At 45.8% G+C, this 19,481-nt stretch overlaps 1 protein-coding gene and 1 long non-coding RNA gene across 3 annotated transcripts; one reads left to right on the top strand and one right to left on the bottom strand.

The window, feature by feature from the left end:
• Positions 1-1,060: 1,060 nt before the first annotated feature.
• Positions 1,061-8,293, bottom strand: LOC125623854 (potassium voltage-gated channel subfamily A member 1). Of its 2 annotated transcripts, none has more exons than XM_075120911.1 (2): positions 8,208-8,293; positions 1,061-6,298 (listed from the first exon to the last, which is right to left on the bottom strand). In XM_075120911.1, the coding sequence occupies exon 2, from the start codon at positions 5,665-5,667 to the stop codon at positions 4,186-4,188; it is 1,482 nt and encodes a 493-aa protein (XP_074977012.1). In that variant the 5' UTR covers positions 5,668-6,298; positions 8,208-8,293; the 3' UTR covers positions 1,061-4,185. The 2 variants fall into 2 exon arrangements, with proteins under 2 accessions (XP_074977012.1, XP_048679773.1); XM_048823816.2 differs by lacking the exon at positions 8,208-8,293 and adding an exon at positions 6,728-6,986.
• LOC142069519 (uncharacterized) lies at positions 7,163-9,311 on the top strand. Its single transcript, XR_012665378.1, has 2 exons — positions 7,163-7,272; positions 9,041-9,311. It is a non-coding gene; the product is annotated as an uncharacterized LOC142069519 (long non-coding RNA).
• Positions 9,312-19,481: the final 10,170 nt, after the last annotated feature.

Below are 19,481 nucleotides of genomic sequence, written 5' to 3'. Positions count from 1 at the left end.
TTGGGAAAAATGACCTTTGATTCCTTATGTTTATCTTTAAAATGTTAGTTATGCATTTTATATCACTTGTGTTTCAGCTATATTGTAATGGGGAAAAAAAACGCTCTGTACATTTGTTTAAATAAAACGATGGTCTTTTAGCCAAAACTTGAGAATTAAATTTGTCCCTGGTTCATTTGTCTATCTAGTGCAATCTTTAATTAATTACGGTATATGTAGCTGATCTGCTAAGAAATGCTTGATCCTTGAAATCCCTACTTGGGTAGAATTATTGAAACCAACAGTTCTATTGTCTGAGCAAGGACTACTGGTTTGGGCACCCAAGCCCCTATTCTGCAAACAGCTAGCCCAAGCTGTTGGCTGTGTTACCCTGGCTACAATGCTATTTTTAGGGTGCTAGTTTGAGCAGAGCTAGGGTGGATACCTCCATGCAAGCTGGGAATCACAGCTCCCATCTCAAATATAGACATACCCTACATGCACATGCTTAACTTCACTTACAAGAATAAAGTTAATCCCATGCATTTACGCAGCATTTGTAACAGGAAGTTAATTGCCTTGCATCATATTCATCACTAGTGTAACTTTACTGAAGTCAAGGAGCTTAATTTGATCATTTACACCCAGATGAACCAGTTAAGTCAATGGAGTTGCAAAGTCAAACTGGTTGAAGTACTAAGAGAACCAAGTGTGTTGACTTCAGTGGGGTTACCCCACCAATGAATTTGGCCCTTTATTGTAGCATTCCTCCTTCCACCAATTCCAATAAGGAAGGTGACTACAAAGCCTTTTGTTTTCATTCTCTCTTGAATTGATCACCTGTTGTTGTTTAGCACACTGCAAAGATTTCAGGTTAAGATCATAGTGATTGGTGATATTTCAGACAACTCTAGCACAGACAACTCTCCCTAAACCACGCTATTGAATTAGGGCCTCTTTCTCTCCTTTGGAGAGACAATGAATATGCCATCAGCCCATTTCCAGTCCTCTCCCACTGGAGGAAACATTCATTTTAGAGGTCAAGCCATTCACCAAAAGAAATACAGTAGAAAAGAAAATGTAAAAAAGAAAAAGACATTTATTGGTAAGAACAGGCAGTTGTTAAGTGCACCTTCAGGCCTACAAAGACATTTCAGCACATTTAGTGCAAAGGGGTGAGAGCTTTTTTTGTCATACTTGCCAAAAATGCATGCCTATGCTACATGAGGTTAATCCCTGTACTCCATACTTATTTAGTTCTTTTGTAATGAGCTATAAATGGGTAAGCAACATTCAGACTCCCCAAGCCACCCCAAACCCTAATGATTCACCCCACCCCCTGCTAATAAAAGACTCACTGCATGCAGCACTTTTCTCTTTACAAACGCAGGATAATCATCCATCTGGTAGTTAAATGAAGGTGCGGCTACCCACCTACTGTAGAAACCATGTTGCTAAAGTGAGGCCTCGTCTCTCAGGTGCTACTTTCTGATCATCAGTCCCACTGCACTGAACTGATTATTGCTGTTTTGAACTGAATGCAGCATGCAAGTCAGTCTGACCACGGGAAGTTGTATCCTCGACTACGGAAGATCGTGACCGCCAGATTTTAATTCTGGTGGGAAGGGTGTGTTGTGGGGGTGGGGGTTGGGAAGGAAGCTTTACCTCATCTATCTGGAGAGTTTAATGCCCTGTTCTATCCGATGCTTTGCAGTTCTTTGAGATCCCTCTGTCCTTGATCGGAAAGTGATCATTAATATAAATAGAAGCCACATGGTGAGACGTCAAGTCTTTCTGTAAACCTGGCATGTTAGACTTGTGCATAACTGCAGAGTTAATTTTTTTTTTTTTACATTATAAGTGCCTTGATATGTAGATGATGGGGGTGGGAGTAAGAGGGGGCCTGTACAATGGGAAATGGCTCAACAGCAGCTTGCCACATGCTAAGTGCAGAATGAAGATTCTCAACATTGTCCTTTAAAGAAAAAAAAAAGGATTAGTGCCTATGTTGGTTAAGATTGAAAGTTTGTCATCTTCCAAGGCCTACTGGTCAAGGCTTGCATACTGTAGAAGATTCCTTCTCCCAGCACTGCTGCCGTCCATCAGGTCACAGTGGGGATGGATGGGAGATGCTGGAATGATCTGCAATAGGATTTAAAATCTATGGGATTTCTGAGGGAGTTTAGTGAAAGAGGGAGGGAGACAGGGATGTGTGCTTGGCTGGGAAATGGGAAGCCTCTCTCACCTACCTCCTGGGGAATCCAAGGGGAAAGAAAGGTGCAGCCCTCCCATCTGGTTGCCTGCCTGTCGATGCTGCAGTAAGTGATGGTCCTTCGTTCCTCCTGTGTTCAGCCCTTCCGGGGCAGGCTGCCAAAGAGCCATCTCAGGGGAAGGAAAGGCAAAAACGATGAGGGCAGCGCTGTCTCTATAAACAATCTGGGAAAACTTTGAGTCTTGCATAAACATGATTGTGACTTATTTGGCAGAGGCAAATGCTGAGCCCCATTGCATCACATTGCCAGGGGAAGAAAGATGTCCTAGGGTGCTGGTGGTCTTTGCTCTCCTCTTCTCTCTCTCTCTCTCTCTCTCTCTCTCTCTCTGTTGTGCCTGGAGATAGCACAGTACATTCCTGATGTTTGTTGGTGACTTGCCCCTTCCTTCACTACTTATGATCAGCTCTATTCATGGAGGCACTTTCAGCGATTCAGTAGATAAAGGATAAAGGCACTAAGCAACTATCTAAATCAATCTGTTGAGTCTCTTCAGTGCGTTTTAGGGAGTACAAAAGTCTATAGACCTCAAATAATGACTGCAAAAGAAAACTGCTACTGTGATTTGGATGTATACAATAGATAAGTTTCATTTACATTCTGAGACTGCACCAAAAGGCATTTCACCTACAAAGGATACTAGTTCTTAGGTGTTGCTATACATAACTTGACTTCTTAATTTTCCATATAGTTTTCCCTTTAAGGGATGGGATATGTTCCTTTCCAACGGTGCCTGGACAGAAGCCAACACATTTCCCTGAGCAATGCAGGAAACTCATCAGGTCTCTCTATTCAGTTCTTTCTGGCCCTCAATCCAACAGGGTGCTTTATTAATTATTAATTATTATTATTATTATTATTATTACTGAATTCATGCATTAATCAATTCAAGCTACACCTTAGTCATTTAGGCCATAATGCTGAATATTTGAACATGCTTAGATCTCCAAAAGTTATTTTTCCCGTTTGACTAACATACATACTTAAATACAGTACTTTAAATTACTAATCAAATATTTAATAAATTAAGGAGTGCACTTTTGGTGAATGCAAATCAAAAAGAAAAGAAAAAAGAAAAGATAAAGAACCTATTTTTAGAAGATTCATTTCAAACAAAAGCTTATCCCCTGTTGTCTGAGGTAACGTTTCAGGCATGCGATTATAAAGTAAATAGTATCAAATTCAGACATGCTTATATTAAACTCCATTGTGCTATCTTGCAACAAAGGGGCTAAAAGTTTTGCTTCCAGTCCTGGAGAGGGGGGAAAAGTGTGTTTAAACCATCTGCTCTTAAGAAAACTTAGCAGCATTGCAGATGTCTTGTCTTTTTTTTTTTCTTATACAATAGTTCTTCTATGTTAAGGGTGTATACAGCAACAAGACCAGGCTTACGTGTATTTTTAATAAGGTGCTGCATGAATTTGTAGATTGGAACTACATCATCTTTCACAAAAGAGGGGAAATTCACACTTCAGTTGATCAAAAGAGCAGCAAATGCTTGCTACATATATTTTGCTGAAGTTTTTTATCTGATGCACTTTCTTGGATGCATTGTGCAGTTCTGCAGAATATTGTACTGGAATGCATGCATATTTTTATATCTCTAAAATTGTCTATTGTGTTTTGTTTAAAATTAAGTTAAACAAGCAACTAGGATGAAAAAAGAAGTTTAGATTTAGAAGCATATGATTGTTATTTATCACTAGACTAGTTCAATAGTTATCATTTACCAGTTGGAAAATACCCTTTAAAAATAACCAAAAACGTTATCTTTCATGGATCCTGAAAACTTCTTGATCGCTGAGCAAAAATTCGCAATGCAACAATGCATTTACGATATAAATAAAGCATTCAAAGACTACTAGTAAAGCATCTACAAAGTGTGACCAAGTCACTTAAAGTCTTCAAGCTGAGAGTGTTTTTGTTTTGTTTTTTTTTACACATCAGTCAGCAGTTTGTTTTTATTAACACAGTTTTGATTGGCTATGGTACAGTTGCCAGTTCTGAGATTAGCCTCTCTAAAATTGTCTATGCTATTATTCATATCCTCTTCGATTTCCATGTACTCAGATTTGCTGATTGTGGAGGAGCTACGGCGACTCAGATCACTGTGAGATGCTAAATTGGGGGAGCTAACATGGAGTAACTGAGCCTGTTCTTCCCCTTCTGTTTCTCGGTGGTAGAAGTAGTTGAAGTTGGACACAATGACAGGTACAGGCAGGGCAATTGTCAGCACACCAGCGATGGCACACAAGGAGCCTACGATTTTGCCTCCAATTGTCACAGGGTACATGTCACCATATCCCACAGTGGTCATGCTTACCACAGCCCACCAGAAAGCATCAGGGATACTTGTGAAATGAGACTCAGGTTCTTCAGCTTCAGCAAAATACACCGCGCTGGAGAACAAGATCACCCCAATGAAGAGGAAGAAGATTAGTAAACCTAACTCTCTCATGCTTGCTTTGAGAGTTTGTCCCAAAATCTGGAGGCCCTTAGAATGTCTGGAGAGTTTGAAGATTCTAAAGACTCTTACCAGTCTGATGACTCTCAGGATAGCCAGAGAGGTGGCCTGCTCCCCCTTTTGGGTACCCTCCTGCTCAGCCATCTCAGTTCCTAGGGTGATGAAGTAGGGGATGATGGCCACTATGTCAATGAAGTTCATGATATTCTTGAAGAACTCGGGCTTGCTGGGACAGGCAAAAAAGCGCACCACCAGCTCAAAGGAGAACCAGATGATGCAGAGGGTCTCCACGATGAAGAAGGGGTCGGTGAAAATGTTGGACTTGTGGATCACGGTGGAATTGTCAATGTGGTGCAGAGTCCCTGTAAAGTCCTTGTCCTCCTTCAGATCCGGCAAAGTTTCTAGGCAGAAGATGACTATGGAGATGAGGATCACCATGACTGAGATTATTGCAATGACCCTGGCTGGCCCGGAGCTCTCTGGGTACTCAAACAGGAGCCACACCTGGCGCTGGTACTCCTTCTCAGGCAAGGGCCTCTCCTCCTCCTTGATGTACCCTTCATCCTCCCGGAATTTCTCCATGGCCTCCTCACCTAGCTCATAGAACTTGATCTCCTCAGAGAACATGTCCAGAGGCACATTGACTGGCCTGCGGAGCCGGCCTCCAGACTGGTAATAATAGAGGATGGCATCAAAGCTGGGCCGGTTCCGGTCAAAGAAGTACTCGTTGCGCAATGGATCAAAATACCGCATGCGCTTTTTGGGGTTGCCCAGCAGAGTGTTGGGGAACTGGGCTAGGGTCTTCAGCTGGGTCTCAAAGCGCAGCCCAGCGATGTTGATCACCACCCGCTCGCAGCACTCGTGGTCATCATGGGCATCTGGCTGGTAGCTATCCTGGGGGTGGCCTGGCAGGACAGAGGTCTCATCCATGTTCTCTCCAGCCATCACGGTCATGGTGGCACAGGGGGTGGGGGAGTCTCAGGGATATAGAGGGACACCTTGGGTGGGGGAGAGGGGTCTGAAATGGAGAGCACCAAGAGGGGAGAGCCTCAGAGGAGAAGGATGGGGGATCTGGGATGCAAAGCCTTAGAGGGGGTAAGGAGGGGTGGTGGATCCAGAATGGAGAGCTTTAGGCGGGGGGACAGAGGATGAGGATCAGGGATGGAAAACCCCAGAAAGGTGAAGGACAAATAGATGAGGGGAAAGGGGCCTGGGGATGGAGAGAATCACAAAAGGGAGGGATAAGGGGTGGAGAACCTCAGAGGGGAAAGAGGAGAGCGGAGGGAGGCATGAGAGGTCCCCTGTGTGTGTCCCAAGGAGGAAGGGTTTGTGGGGCGTCAATCACACACAAACCCCAGGCTGGGCTCTTGTCCCAGCCGGTTCCTTTTGCCTTTAACAGGATCCTGCTGCTTTTCTCGCTGACTCGACCATCACTGCTGCCGCTGCCACGGAGTTACCACCAAAATAAATAAATAAAAAGGGGGGCTGGGATGCGATTGCTTGCAATGCCAACACAGCAATTTCCACGGGCCTCCCGCCTCTTGGGCTGGGGGGATAAAGCTGGCTTCGGGGCAGTCGGTGGAGGCTGCAAGGGGAGAGAGGGGGAAAGTAGACAGGTAAAAAAACCACAACACGCTCAGCTGGGCTGGATGGGGGAAGACAGCAAGAAGCATCATGCTTTTCCCATAGTGTTAACATCCCCGTTCCCACACATTCATACATCGGGCATCCTTCCGATGTAAGGACCTGGTCCAAAGCCCTCTGGAGGCAGGGGAAAGCCTCCCGGTAACTTCAGAGGGTTTGCAGCAGCCTGCCTGCACTTCCCGCGTCTCAACCCCCCTCTTGCAGAAACTTAGCCGCCTCCAGCCAACCCGGTTCCGGGGCTGCGGGGGGGATCGCAGCTGCAGCCCCCTTTCTGCAGCAGGGTGAAGTCACAAGAAAAAGGGGGCCGGGGGGGGGAGATCTGGGCTGGGAGGGGTGAGGCAGAAAAGCAGAGCGCGAGGTCTTCCCTTACCTGCCCCCGGGTCAGCTGGAGGGACGCGGACCGGGAGACCCTGCCGGAATGCGTCAAGTCGCAGCCGCAGCGGCCGCATCCAAAAAGCGCCGCAGCCAACTCGCCCTCCTCCTCCTCCTCCGCCTGTGCCCCTGCCGAGATCGCTTCACAGGGCTGCCAGCGAGAGGCTGAAATAGTCATCGGCTAGCTTCGGCGGCGCTGGGGACCAGTCGGGTGGCGATGGGGGGCCGGGGGGGGGGGGAGAAAGGGACACCCACCCGAAAGGATCGCGTCCAACCAACAGCCAGGACGCGGCGAGCGCCTCTCGCTCTCCCCTCCTGCCTGTGCCCTCAGGAGAGCCGGGCGGCGGCGGCAGCAGGGGACGGGCAGAGCCGCAGCCCTGCAGCTGCGTCCCCGGCTAGAGCAGCGGCGGCGGCGGCAGGAGGAGGAGGAGGAAGGCGCGGGACGCGCGCGGCAGAGGCGAGGCGGCGGCGGAATACGGGCAGCGCAAGGAGCAAACTCGAGCCATTCCTTGAGGCTGCAGGATCAGCAGAAACCTGAGAGCGGTGCGGTGCGGGGGGGGGGGGGAGGGGAAAGGGGCGATCGCACGTTTCTCCCCTCCCCCCCCCTCCCCCGGTGCCATTGGAGCAGCCTCCCGCCCCCAGCTCCCGGCGGGGTTTAAACCCAGGCGCAGCAGCCGCCACCCTGGGTCCGAGCGAGCGCTGCAAACGGGCCAGGCGCGACGCAATGCGGGCGGCGGCGCGGGCCAGGCGAGCAAAGCCCCCCCCAGGGCGTGCGGCCCGCGCTCGGCAGCAGCTCGGAGGGCTCCCAGGCTCGCCGCGAGGTGCAGCGCCCCGCTCCCCTCCGGCCGCAGGAGCAGCGAGGGGCCGGGCCAGCCCCGGGCTAGCCGGTTCTTGCGGGGGGGTTTGACACTAACCCGGAGCCTGGCTCTTGGGTTAATCTCTTTCTCGGGACGTTTCCCGCCTGGGACCTACGGCGCCCTTTGGGGAGCAGGTCCCCCCCCCTTCCTTCCCCTGCCAGTCACATCTTTCAACCCAATCACTCCGCTCGGACCGGCTCCCATCAACTCCTCACCGCCCGGCCCGGGCTGGGACTGGCTCCCCAGCCGCGCCGCGCAGGCAGGCTGGTAGCGCGGCCGCTTACCCGGGCTCTGCCCCGGCTGCCCCCCGAGCTGGGCAGCAGGACACGCTCGGGGGTCGGGCTGCCCCCCCCGCAGGCCTTCGCCCGGCGCTTGGCCCGAGCAGTGGCTCGGGAGGCGATGCGCCTGCAGTCCGGGCGCCAGCAGCGGCTGCTGAGACAGCGCCCAGCCCGGGGCAGCTGCCAGCGCAGCCAGATCTGCGGCTGGCTCTTCCGCTGCATCGATTCCCGGCCCCTCCGGCACGCAGCCGCGGACTCCGGCCTTTGCAACGGGACCCCCTTTCCCCCGGCCACGTGCTCGCTAATGGACCGCGCTCCACTCTGCCGGCCGCAGGGGCCTCACCGTGGATCCAGTGCAGTGTGCATTTGATTGGGAGGGCAGCGGCAGCAGCATCTTACAGGGACATTGCCCTTCATGCTGCTTATCCCGCTGAATTGATGAATCACATAACTCGGAGAAGACCTATTATGTCATCCGCTTTTTGCAGGATTGTTGCCTACAGTACATTGTATAAGAGCTGGCTGCTCGCTTTATCAAACCAGGATAGGCGATCAAATGCAGCCCGGGCTTGTTTTCTTCCATTCTTTGTTTTATTGCACAAATGAGTGTAATTTGAAGCACTTGGGGCATATCCACGTTTAAGAGGGCTGGCCTCATTAGTGTTTCACTGCATAAAACATTAAGCGCAATTAAGGTTGCACTTGGCAGCTTAAAAATGGCTAATCACATGACTCCGTGGACCTTTCCTTCCCTTCCCACTTCTGAGGTCCGCCTATTTATTTCTCCTGCTTTCTTTGAGAGAGGAAGGGTAGTTTTAAAATCTTCTAGCAGTTTGTCCTATCTCTGCTGCCAATCAGAGCTTGGATGGAGCGATGCTAATCAGCACTACTTGCGGCAGAAATGCATAGGAAGGGATTTGCCACAAGGCATCAGGTCATTGGGCAGAATAGTCCAGTATAGAGCCTTTTTCAGTGACCAAAACTGTGATGCTTTGAAGGTAGGGTGAAACACTCCACAGTTCTCCTGGCCAGGAGCTATAACGAGGAAAATCCTTCTGCTACCCCAAGGCCAACCATTTACACCCTGAAAGAGGAGATCTGATTATCCTGTCTTTTCCTCCTTAATGATCAGTACTCTCTCATTTGCAATTTAACTATTATTTATTTGTATTGCAGTATTGCCCAAGAGACCAGCTGTGGACCAGAACCCAGTTGTGCTAGGTACCAACACAGAATAAAAAGACAATCCCGGCTCCAAAGAGATCAGAAAGTTATTCAGCCTTTTTTAAAAAATCAGCAACTGTATTTGACTCAACATCCTCTTATGGCAGTGAATTCCAGTGTCCGACTACATGCTATGCAGAGCTGGCTGCAAGATATTCTTAAAATGGTGTATTCAATACATTTGGCTATTTTTGCATAAATAAAACAATGAACATATTTGGAATATTCACCTTATTCTAATGCTTTATAAAGGTTACTATATTTTTTTTACAAGTTCAAAATGTGGTGGATAAGGATGGTCTTGTGAATAAGGCACTAGGCTGAAAGTCAGGGTTCGGAATTCAAAACTCTGTTCTGCCACAGGCTTCTTGTGTTAGCTTGGCCAAGTCCCTCAATTTTCCTGCATCTCATCTGTGAAATGGGGATAATGGTGCTTTCTTTATCTCAACAGTTTAGATTATAAACAGTTAGGGGCAGAGACTGCCTTTTACTATTAGGGCTGGGTGGGAAAAGGTTTTCCTGTCTTGTGAGAATTTTTGAGATTTTTCCCATCCCAAATCAGGCCAAAAAGTTCAAAATGTTTTGCAAACCTTCAGATCAATCAAAACATTTTGTTTCAATAATTTCAAAATGTTTTGGTTCAGTTTTGACCTTTTGAGTATAAATTAGGTTATATTTCAAAACAAAGTCATTGCAAATGAAACAGCACATTTTGACAGTTTCTGAACATTCCAGTGTAAAAACAAAAGGAGACTCTGATCAATTTTCATAATACCCTTCCCTCATAATTTTGAATACCTTAATCATTGCTTCTTGCTGATAACTCAAATGCTTCCAGCATAGCTGATTCAACAACAATTAGAAAAGTGCATTATCAGGAGTAGCGGGATGGGGCCACTGGCAGTCTTATTACGGAATATAAACTACCGTACAGTAGGATTGTGCCTTGGAAGACAAGGAGGTCCCATAACATGTTACCCAAGCTACTTATCACTGTAAATGATGAGACAGGATCTGGTGTTGCAGCAAAGTCAGGTTGCTAATTTTAGATACTCCTTATGTTATAGAAAAGGCAGAGAAAATGACCAGAAGAAATCACACATGTAACCTAAGGCAGCAAATTCAGAAATTTACCATTATCCCCCTACTCTTGCATCTCAGGAACAAGGAGAAAATTCTCTTTGTTGGGTCACAAGTAACAAAATCTGTCCTACTAGGCCATGAGGTTAGGGATTTGGGGACATATTTTTAAGAGTACTGTACTGTATTTAGGTGCCCGAAGATCAGACAGGTGCCTAGTGTGATTTTTCAAAAGCAGCTAGGCATTTTCAAAAATCCCACTACACAACTATATGCATCTGTATGTACCTAAATATGTTTAAATATCTATCCCTTGGAACTTTCTGCACAATTTAAATGAAAAAGTTTGTCCATTGGAAGACTTTCTTGTAGAATAAGCTAGAGGTCGCCCTACTTTTCTCAGGCACATGGAGGATCTGCCCTTGTAGTAAGGTTTTTTTAAAAAAACAACAACAACAATGTAGATGCTGACTAAGGACTTTTAGGGCACAGGGGGGATAAGAAAGATTGTATGGAGCAAATGTAATTCTGAAGTTGGATTAGAAAGGAACAGATGGACTTCTGCATTTCTGAGGCATGCATTACCTTCTAATGTGCAAACGTTGGGCAACTAGCTGGCTACTGCTGACAATGAACAGAGCTGCAGCAGCGTTTTTCATGACAATACCATTCATTGTGGGTCATGACACTCTAAGTGTGTTAAAGAAACTGGACATAAAACAGTGATTCAGACATATCAGAAATCATGGGGAAGTCTTTCAAGGCAACTGCTGTGGCATTTTAAAAGGTGGTCCTACCGGGGCCAGATTTCCAGTTAGGCATAGTAGGCATGTGCCTAGGGGGTGCCAGCATTCTAGGGGCACCTTCGCTCTCTAAAACTGTGTGCAACACGCAGGTCCGCTGTAGGCGGGGGGGGGGGGGGGGCGCTGAAGATGCTGTCCCTAGGGGCACGTAAGGTGTAAATCTAACCCTGGGTCCTACTCTGAAAAAGTGTGCTGTAAAATAAGCATTCACCAGGGTTCTGTATTTTTTCCATCTCTCATTTTTCACCAGGTCACATTTTATCAATCTACAGTTAAGTATACAACTTCCAGTCCTGCAATGTCATTTGGCTATCTGGGAATTAAGGCGAGTTCTATCTGGTTTGATATCATCATCCATAATAAACCATGGTGTACCTTTGCCAGGAAAGGAGTAACACAGACCCACTTATTGCTGTGAGCCCCTTGTAATCAGGGCCTTTACCCTTGGAGTGCCCCCAGGCAGCTCAGAGCAACACTACCATTGCATCTCTGACTCAGTTTCCCCAAATGAGGGTTTTAATAAGTCCACTGAGGCTCATATATTGAGCAGCACCCCTTCAGGGATCTAGTTTATTCAGTCCCAAAGGATGGAATAAGCTACATGACAAAGATAGGCCTCTCCCTCAGCATTTTTAGCCTCATTTCAAGGTCTTTTGTCAGTGAGGCCTTCATAAGCTGGAATCCTTTTCTGCAGTCCATGGCCTCTTGTCACTAGCCGGGGAAGGCTCTTTCCTCTTGGGTTAAGGTCCGCATGGACTCAGAACTCCAACAACCCTTCTTTTGCACTGCACGTAATTCCTCTGATTTAGGGCTTCTGTTGTTGCCCACTGAAGTCTTTCATGGGAGCCAGGTTTCTCTGAGATTAGTATTCATAGCCCTTTCTTATCAGAAGCTCTGCCACCCAGCAGCATTCGTCCTTGATTTTCTTTGCTGGTGAGCCCTGCCCACCAGCTTCCCCCTGAAAACCCTCCTCTGTAGGAATTTTTGCTTGCTGCACTCTGTTCCTCTCTCCCAAGGAGTCTCTTCTCTAGCCCAGCCCCACTGGACATAGCTTCCTGATATCATGCCAGGTACTTCCCTGCCTATTAACTGCTTCCCAGTTTCTCATTGAATTCATTAGTCCCAGGCACTGTTCCCTCTAAGCTGTGTTTGTGTGCACGCGCATGCAGATCCTCAACCCCGCGCGCACGGTGAAACACCACGTGCACAAAAATTTGCACAGAAGCACAATTTGCACAGAAGAAATTTTTTGCACACAGGGCCCATCAAAAATTTGCACAGAAGAAATTATTTGCACACAGGGCCTGTCAAAAATTAGAGGGAATATTGGTCCCAGGTGAACTTGCCTGGCATCATTCCCCCTGGTGGAGCCTGTCTCTCCTTCACCAATATGCCCAGCACCCATAAGGGTCTAAACACCCCCCCACATACACTTCCCAAACATCCCCTCCCTCCTTCCTGTCTGATGTTCATGCTGGATATTCACTTTTTATAGCATTCAATCATAGTTAGTAACACTTAACATAGCTGGAAGATCAAATCAGTTGGGGCAAGTTATTTTGCAATCCCAGATTTTGCGCATCACATGCAAAATCCCTCCAGAACTTGTTAAATGTGAGGCCTGGACTTTAATGACACTTTTCACATGAATAAAGTAAAGCATGTGCTTAAGTGCTTTGCAAAAGCAGGACTAGAGTGATCAGTACCTTACATGATCATACTGATAATGGGTATGTCTGGGTAGAATGGCTCTTCCTTGCAAAGTGACTTTGTGTAGAAGGTATCATGTTTCTCTGGTTTCTGCATCAACTTTGCTCAGTTTGCAATTTTGAAAAACGAGGGGGGGGTTTCTGCCTAGCTGCCAGTCCTACAAACTCACTCTGGTTTCTGATAGTCAGGATGGGTTCTCTCCATCCCATGGATCATCTATAATAGAGGTTCTGTAAGACAATTTAAGACCTCAGCTACAACTGAGAAACCTCATGTTAAGATTATACCCTGTGACAGTAACACTTGTGTAAGCCCATAAATGGGTTTGAGCAGGTAGAACTGAGGACATAAACCAAAAAACACTAGAGACATTGTACAATATGTATAATCTCAAGACACTGTACAAGAGAAGCTAAGGGACTAATTTGGCCTACAGAGCCTCTATCACTGTTGATGATCCGTGAGATGGAAAGAACCCAGTTTGACTGCCAGAGCCCAACTTAAGTTTGTGGTGCTGACAGAACACACACACACACATATATAACTTGCAAAAACCCTTTAAAGGTTTTTTGCCCTCTTTAAACACTAATTTATGAGCCTTGTTACTATCTTCCAATAGTATTAGATATTTCTACTACAAGGATAATCAAATCTCATGCTTCAGAACACACCGATAGCCTGTGGGAGACAAAAATGATTTTTCCCTCATGTCATATCATTGTGCATTTTTTTACTACCTTCCTTTCATGCATCAGGTATGGGCCTGTGTCAGAGATGTCAGCCAGGACAGCAATTCCTGTTATTACATGGGGCTCAAATGATAGCCTGGCTGCACAAACATTCAGGGGAACAAGAGTGTTTAAGGTACCCCGTACTCCCCTGCATGGGCTACCCACATTGCTGGAGCCTGAATGCGGAGATGAATAGACACTACCAGGTTGGTACTCCCCATCCTGCATGGGTAGGTGGACTGTGGGTGTGCACAGGTGGGAAGTAGGTGGAGCAATGTGTTGGCTGATGAAACCTCTCTCATTCAGAGAGGGAAATTTGATGTGTCGGGGAATGGCTCAATCTGCTTACTTCACCCATAGACCAGCAGGGACCAAATTGTGGTTCTGAGAGATCTGGCTCTTGCTCTGCTCCTAGGGCAGTGCAACTATGCACTGCTCCTGATCTGGGCTGGATTATAAAGGTCTAATCCGGCCCACAGTGCCTGACCTAAGAGTACAATAAGATCAACAACATAAACCCATTCACAAGTATATTCCTAGATAATAAAACCCTTCTAGTTCTTTTGGAGTATAAATAAATATACACTCATTTTTTTAAATAATAAAATTGTGTATATTAATACCTCCACCTCCTTCCACTTTCTCTGCTGTCTGGGGAGGTTCCTTCGCAGTAGCTTCATCTGTCTAATCTTTTATTAAGGGGAGTACCTGCCCACACAGGCTGATTGCTCCTATGAAATTTTCTGATGGCCATACATTGATTCATTACGAATGGTTTCTACTTCCCAGAAAGCAGTCTTTGTAGAGGGAGGCTCTGACTTTCAGTTTGCAACAACAGGTCCTTTCTGTGATTACACTGGCTGCCTTATGATCCTAAATACCATCGTGTATTCACTGCATAGAACTTCCTTCCTGATCCCTAGTTCAAATTTTTAACTGTCCATGCTCTTTACACTAACCATTATGGACTGACATACTTAAGACTGCAACTTGAATTCTGAGCACAATTTTAATCCTTTGTGATCCTTTGTGCTTGAAATGTTACAGGAATAGTCTTTGGCGAGAGGATAAATTGTATGGAAATTCATAGGCAAATTAGATAAACCATTTCTGAGACAGAGGGCTCAACTAATATCACTTACAGTAGTGTAAATTCAGAACAGCTCTACTCAGTCAATAGAGTTATTCCAGATTTACACCACTGAATCTGAGCTCAGAATGTGGCCCATGGACCTAAAAAACATGTTGTTTGAAAAATCTTCTAATGCCCTTTTGTCACATCATATCTCAAAAACAGCTTGGCGTGGAAGCTTCAAATCAATGAGATCTAATGCACAGGACTAGTTTGCAGTGAACAAAGGATCAGAACCTTTGCCAAGAGTCTGAAAGAGCTCTGAACATCCACTAACGGTGCAAAGGAGGTCTGAACTTCTGCCCAAGGTTTGAAAAAGGTTTTGGGAAACAATTCTTCCCCATGCAAATCTAGACAAATGTACTAATTCCTGCTGATCTGCTAAGCCATTTAGGCTACGTCTACACTACAGTGTAAGCCCAAGGTTAGTAGAACTTGCGTTAGCAGACCCTGCGTTAACCTAGGGCTTGAGCATCTACACTTATTTGTAATCCCAGGTTAAGAATTGTTGAACCCTTGTTTCCAGCCTGGGGTTCCACCATCTACACTGCATTATACAGGCCCAAGGCCAATCACCCATGTCCCAAACTTGTTAGCACCCTCCCAAAGTGTGGCCACACTAGACTTTTGTTCATGGTGCAATATGGGAAAAACTGAGTGTCCATAAAACTCAACTGTCTAAAAAACAAAGAAAGACAACGGGATTGTAGAATACTTTTGGCAGACTCCCAGAGCACAAGTTCAGTGAGGCTGCATCTACACTGCAACACAGTAGGGCTTGAACCCTGGGTCCCAGCTTAACTCAGGCTCAGACCCTTTACCCCCCTGGGGTCCTCAACCCTGGTCCAAGCTCTGGGTTAGCATGATTCGTGTATGGATGGAAGGGGGGTTAGGCTGGAGCCTAAGTTCAAACTCTGGGCTTACAGTGTGGTGTAGACATATTCTGAGGCACTTTCTAATGTCCTTAGCAGAAGCCGCTGTATTAAAGGACGTTAAGGATGCACAGACTTTGCGTCAATAGATTTGCTCAAGGATGCACATTTCTTAAAGTCACCACGTGAACTGGCCAGGTTGAAAGAAATTAAGCGATAGCATTGTCAGGGAGATAGAGTTGGAAACCACATTAGAAACATGGTCTATCTTTTGTAAAGTCTACAGGTATAGCTATGAAGAAATGAGGGTGCAATTCTACCAAGAAAGAGAGTAGGGATATGGTAGTTATTAGCTCATCTTCAATTTAAGATAAAATGTTGTTCACATACCTGGTAAAGAATATGTAATTCTCTATTGCAGGGGTACCAGTATTTTTCCTTACAACTTTATTTTAAAGATACTAAGTAAAATCCCTGACTAAAATCTTTAAGGTTGAGAATATATCAGAACCTTTTTTTTAAAAAAAAAAAGTGTAGTTTTAAACACACATATTAGGAAGCCAGAAAATTAAAGGGAAATTTAAACTTGAAATCTGGCATTTGAATTCTTTCGGCTCCCCTTTCTGTCCCCATCTAGCACCAGCCTCCTATGTTTCATCACATAGTCTTGCTACTTTTGTTGTGAGATCCTTCTCTGCAGTTAATGTCATCTGAATAGACTTCCTGTTTCTTTCTGGCTCAGTTTGACTTTCCATTTCATTTCATATCTCAGGTGAAAACATCTCATTCCTCTTTTCTATTACCCTTAATTTCACTCTCCTTCTTTTATGGTTTGATCCAAAGCCTATTGAAATCAATGGGAGTCTTTCCATTCACTTCAGCAGGCTTTTGATCAGGTCCTTATGTGCTTTATGAGTGTACACTTTATTCATTCTGCAATTGACTTTACATCTCTGCATTCCATTTTATCCTCTATACATTCTTATATTGCACTCCGCATCTCCAAATCTGATTCTAATGTATACCATAGTCTAACTTGCAATATTTAATTGTGTAGAGCCCTTTGGGCTACAGTGCATAAGAAAGGGCACGTAGAAATCAAGGATCTGATCCTCCAAAGTACTTACTAACATAAGTGTGGTGGCCTGCCTGAAACTGGAAGGGAGGAGCACCAGTTGCAGGAAGAAAGAGTTTAAAGGAAGCACCAGGGAGCCAGTCTGTGCAAGTGGCTGAAGATTAGCAGGAATTGCAGCATCTCTAAATTGTTCTCCTAACAAAAATCCAGTTTAGTTTTAGAAACATGGAGTCCTTTCATGTTGTTACCCAGCACACGGGGCTTGAAACACATTGGCAGCACTCAGTCTAGTGAGACCAACAGCAACTGGAGTGTGATTAATGGCACCCAGGAACAGAGCAAACATGCAGCCTGGAGGGACACAGACACTGGAAATGCTGGATTTCCAGACCAAAACGGTCTTGCACAGGCATGGAAGCAAAAATGGCATCTGTGTACAGAGCTGACTTGGGGCATAGAAAAGAGAAAATGAAAGTGAAACAGTTTTTTGCTATCTCACTGGGGAAAAGGATGAGAAGTCAGTGAGACACTGTTGCTAGGATTAATGCCCCCAAAACCTGGAACAGATGAAGAGGTGTTTGATGAGTGCTGTAACCCCAGACAGAATGAGATTGTCGAGAGAGACTCTTGTCTTTTGACTCAAAACCAAGATGCACTAGAGGGCAGAGATTACAGAGCTGAGGACTCTGGCATCAACATGTAACTTTGGAGACATTAAAGACTCCCTAATTACGGAAGGGATCGTTTGTGAGGCACATGATAGCTTCTGGGAGAGATTGCTGAGAGAAATTGATCTAATTCCTCCAAAGAGCAAAGGCAACTCAACTGGCCAGGGAAAGAATCAAGATAATAACAGCCACGAGTGCAGAACAAGTACACAGGCTCCAGCGAGAGGAACCCAGGAAGCATAACAGAGACAGAGTGACCGAGAACGCAGGCATCTTGGTCTAGTGTATAAACTGTGGAAAGCAACACAAAAAGCTGAAGAAAAAAAATCCACCCTACAGGCAACAATGCAAGGGGTTTGGGAAAGCGAACCATTTTATGTACCAATGTTACAGCTCTCTTAGGAGGAAAAGAGCAGCAGTATGTGTAGGACATAGAGACGTCCAGTGGAGATAGGGTTACTACCCGTCCCTTATTTTAAGGTACTGTCCCTTATTGCATTAATTTGTCCCACAGGGGGACCACCTGTGCCTTATTTTAAGATGTATTGAAATGTATTAAAACTAGTAAGTACCATTTTAAACATTACATTGAAGCTTATGGTAATTGCATTGTATACTGGAGGGCAGTAGAAATGTACACTTGAAAGAAAAAATACTTGATATGTTAAAGGAAATGGTGTTTCCCTAAAATGTCCTTAAAAATAAAGCGGTGACCCTTATTTTTCATATAGTTTTCCCTTATTTCCATCCAACAAAGGTGGTCACCCTAAGGAAAGGATATCTGCCGTGGGACTTTTGCAGATCCGAAGACTCTCAGTGTATGTACACACTGCACAAGAAGGCCGGCAGCCATTCTCCTGCCATATTTGCAGCTATGCTGTTAGATCAACGACCAGCTCAATTCCAGCTGAACTGTGGAGTCAGTTGAAATGTAATCCTTGCAACAATATTACACTGGTAAAATGTGCCTAAGTGCTGGTGATGTACAATAAAACCATTCTGGGGCCAGTGGGAAACCACTGGATGTTGATAAGAAACACACAAAACAAGACACATTCTTACTTGGGGTATAGTATTTGGTTCAGTGGAGTACCAGCAGACAGTAGGGCAGTGCAAACTATGGATTTGATCACAGTACACCACCACCATACCCTCAGTGTCAGAGAGGAGGGAGGAGAGTCACTGTGTGCTCTGCCCAGCATTCTAACAGAATATAAGGACATATTTCAAGGAATATGGGCACTTAAAGGGCAAGCAGAAGTTAGAAATAAACCCACACATGCAGTCGGTGAGACTATTGAAACACAGAGTTCCATTCGCCCTGGTGGAGCCACTGAAGAAGGAACTGGCAAGTCTGCAAATAAGTGGAGTCATTAGTAGCACAGAGTGGATCAGCAGCCCAGTAGTGATGAGAAAACTTTCTGGTAAACTAAGGATCTACACTGACCCCAAACCACTTGCCAGAACATTGAAAAGAAGTCACTACCAGCAACTGACATACTACCCAATTTTTCCAGGGCAAAAGTGTGCATTGTTTGTGATGTCAAGAACGAGCTCTTGGCGTATTGAACTAGCTGCGCCATCCAGACGACGTTTGCCGCACCTTTTGGCAGGAAGCACCGTGTACAAATGCCTATTGGCATCAGCCCATCCACAGGGGAGTTCTAGAGTAAACTGAATCAAGCACGAGAGGGACTCCCTGGCAACAAGCTTGTAGCTGATGATATTATTATTGTAGGAGGAGGCGGCAAGGAAGAGGCCATGCAGGACCATGATACCAAATTGTGACAGCTACTGAACAGGTACAGGGAGCAGAACAGTAGGCTGCATGCAGACAAAGTGAAGCTGCAGAGAACCAAGATACTCTACACTGGACATCTGTTGACCCCTGAAGGACTCCAGCCAGACCCTGAGAAACTGAGAGCCATTAAGGAAATGCCCAGACCAAATTATATGAACAAGGTCCAGCAATTTATCGGGATAGGCAGCTGCCATTCCACATTCTGCACAAACCTGTCTGATGCCTGTGAGCCCTTGAGACAGTTAATCCTTAATGATACTGTGTGGGAAGAGTCAGAGACCCAAGAACAGCCATTTGAAAGAGTAAAGAAAATTGTAAGTGGGGCACCAGTCCTGAAGTACTACACCGCTGCAGAATAGCAAGAGCTACAGCGCCCTGCCTCAGAAGGAGGCCTAGTAGCAACACTGATGCAAGGCCAGCAGCCATAGCATTTGCTAGTACAGCCCTGACAGGCACAGAAAGGGGATATGCTCTGATAAAAAAGGACCTTCTAGCTGTGATCTTTGGAATGGAATGATTCA

Source organism: Caretta caretta, chromosome 1, assembly GCF_965140235.1.
Source record: "Caretta caretta isolate rCarCar2 chromosome 1, rCarCar1.hap1, whole genome shotgun sequence".
In the NCBI taxonomy this organism is placed as follows: Eukaryota; Metazoa; Chordata; order Testudines; family Cheloniidae; genus Caretta; species Caretta caretta.
This window is presented reverse-complemented; position numbering and strand designations above follow the sequence as displayed.

Coding starts and splice junctions, on each gene's coding strand:
- LOC125623854 (XM_075120911.1), bottom strand. CDS start 5,667: ATGACCGTGATGGCTGGAGAGAACATGGATGAGACCTCTGTCCTGCCA.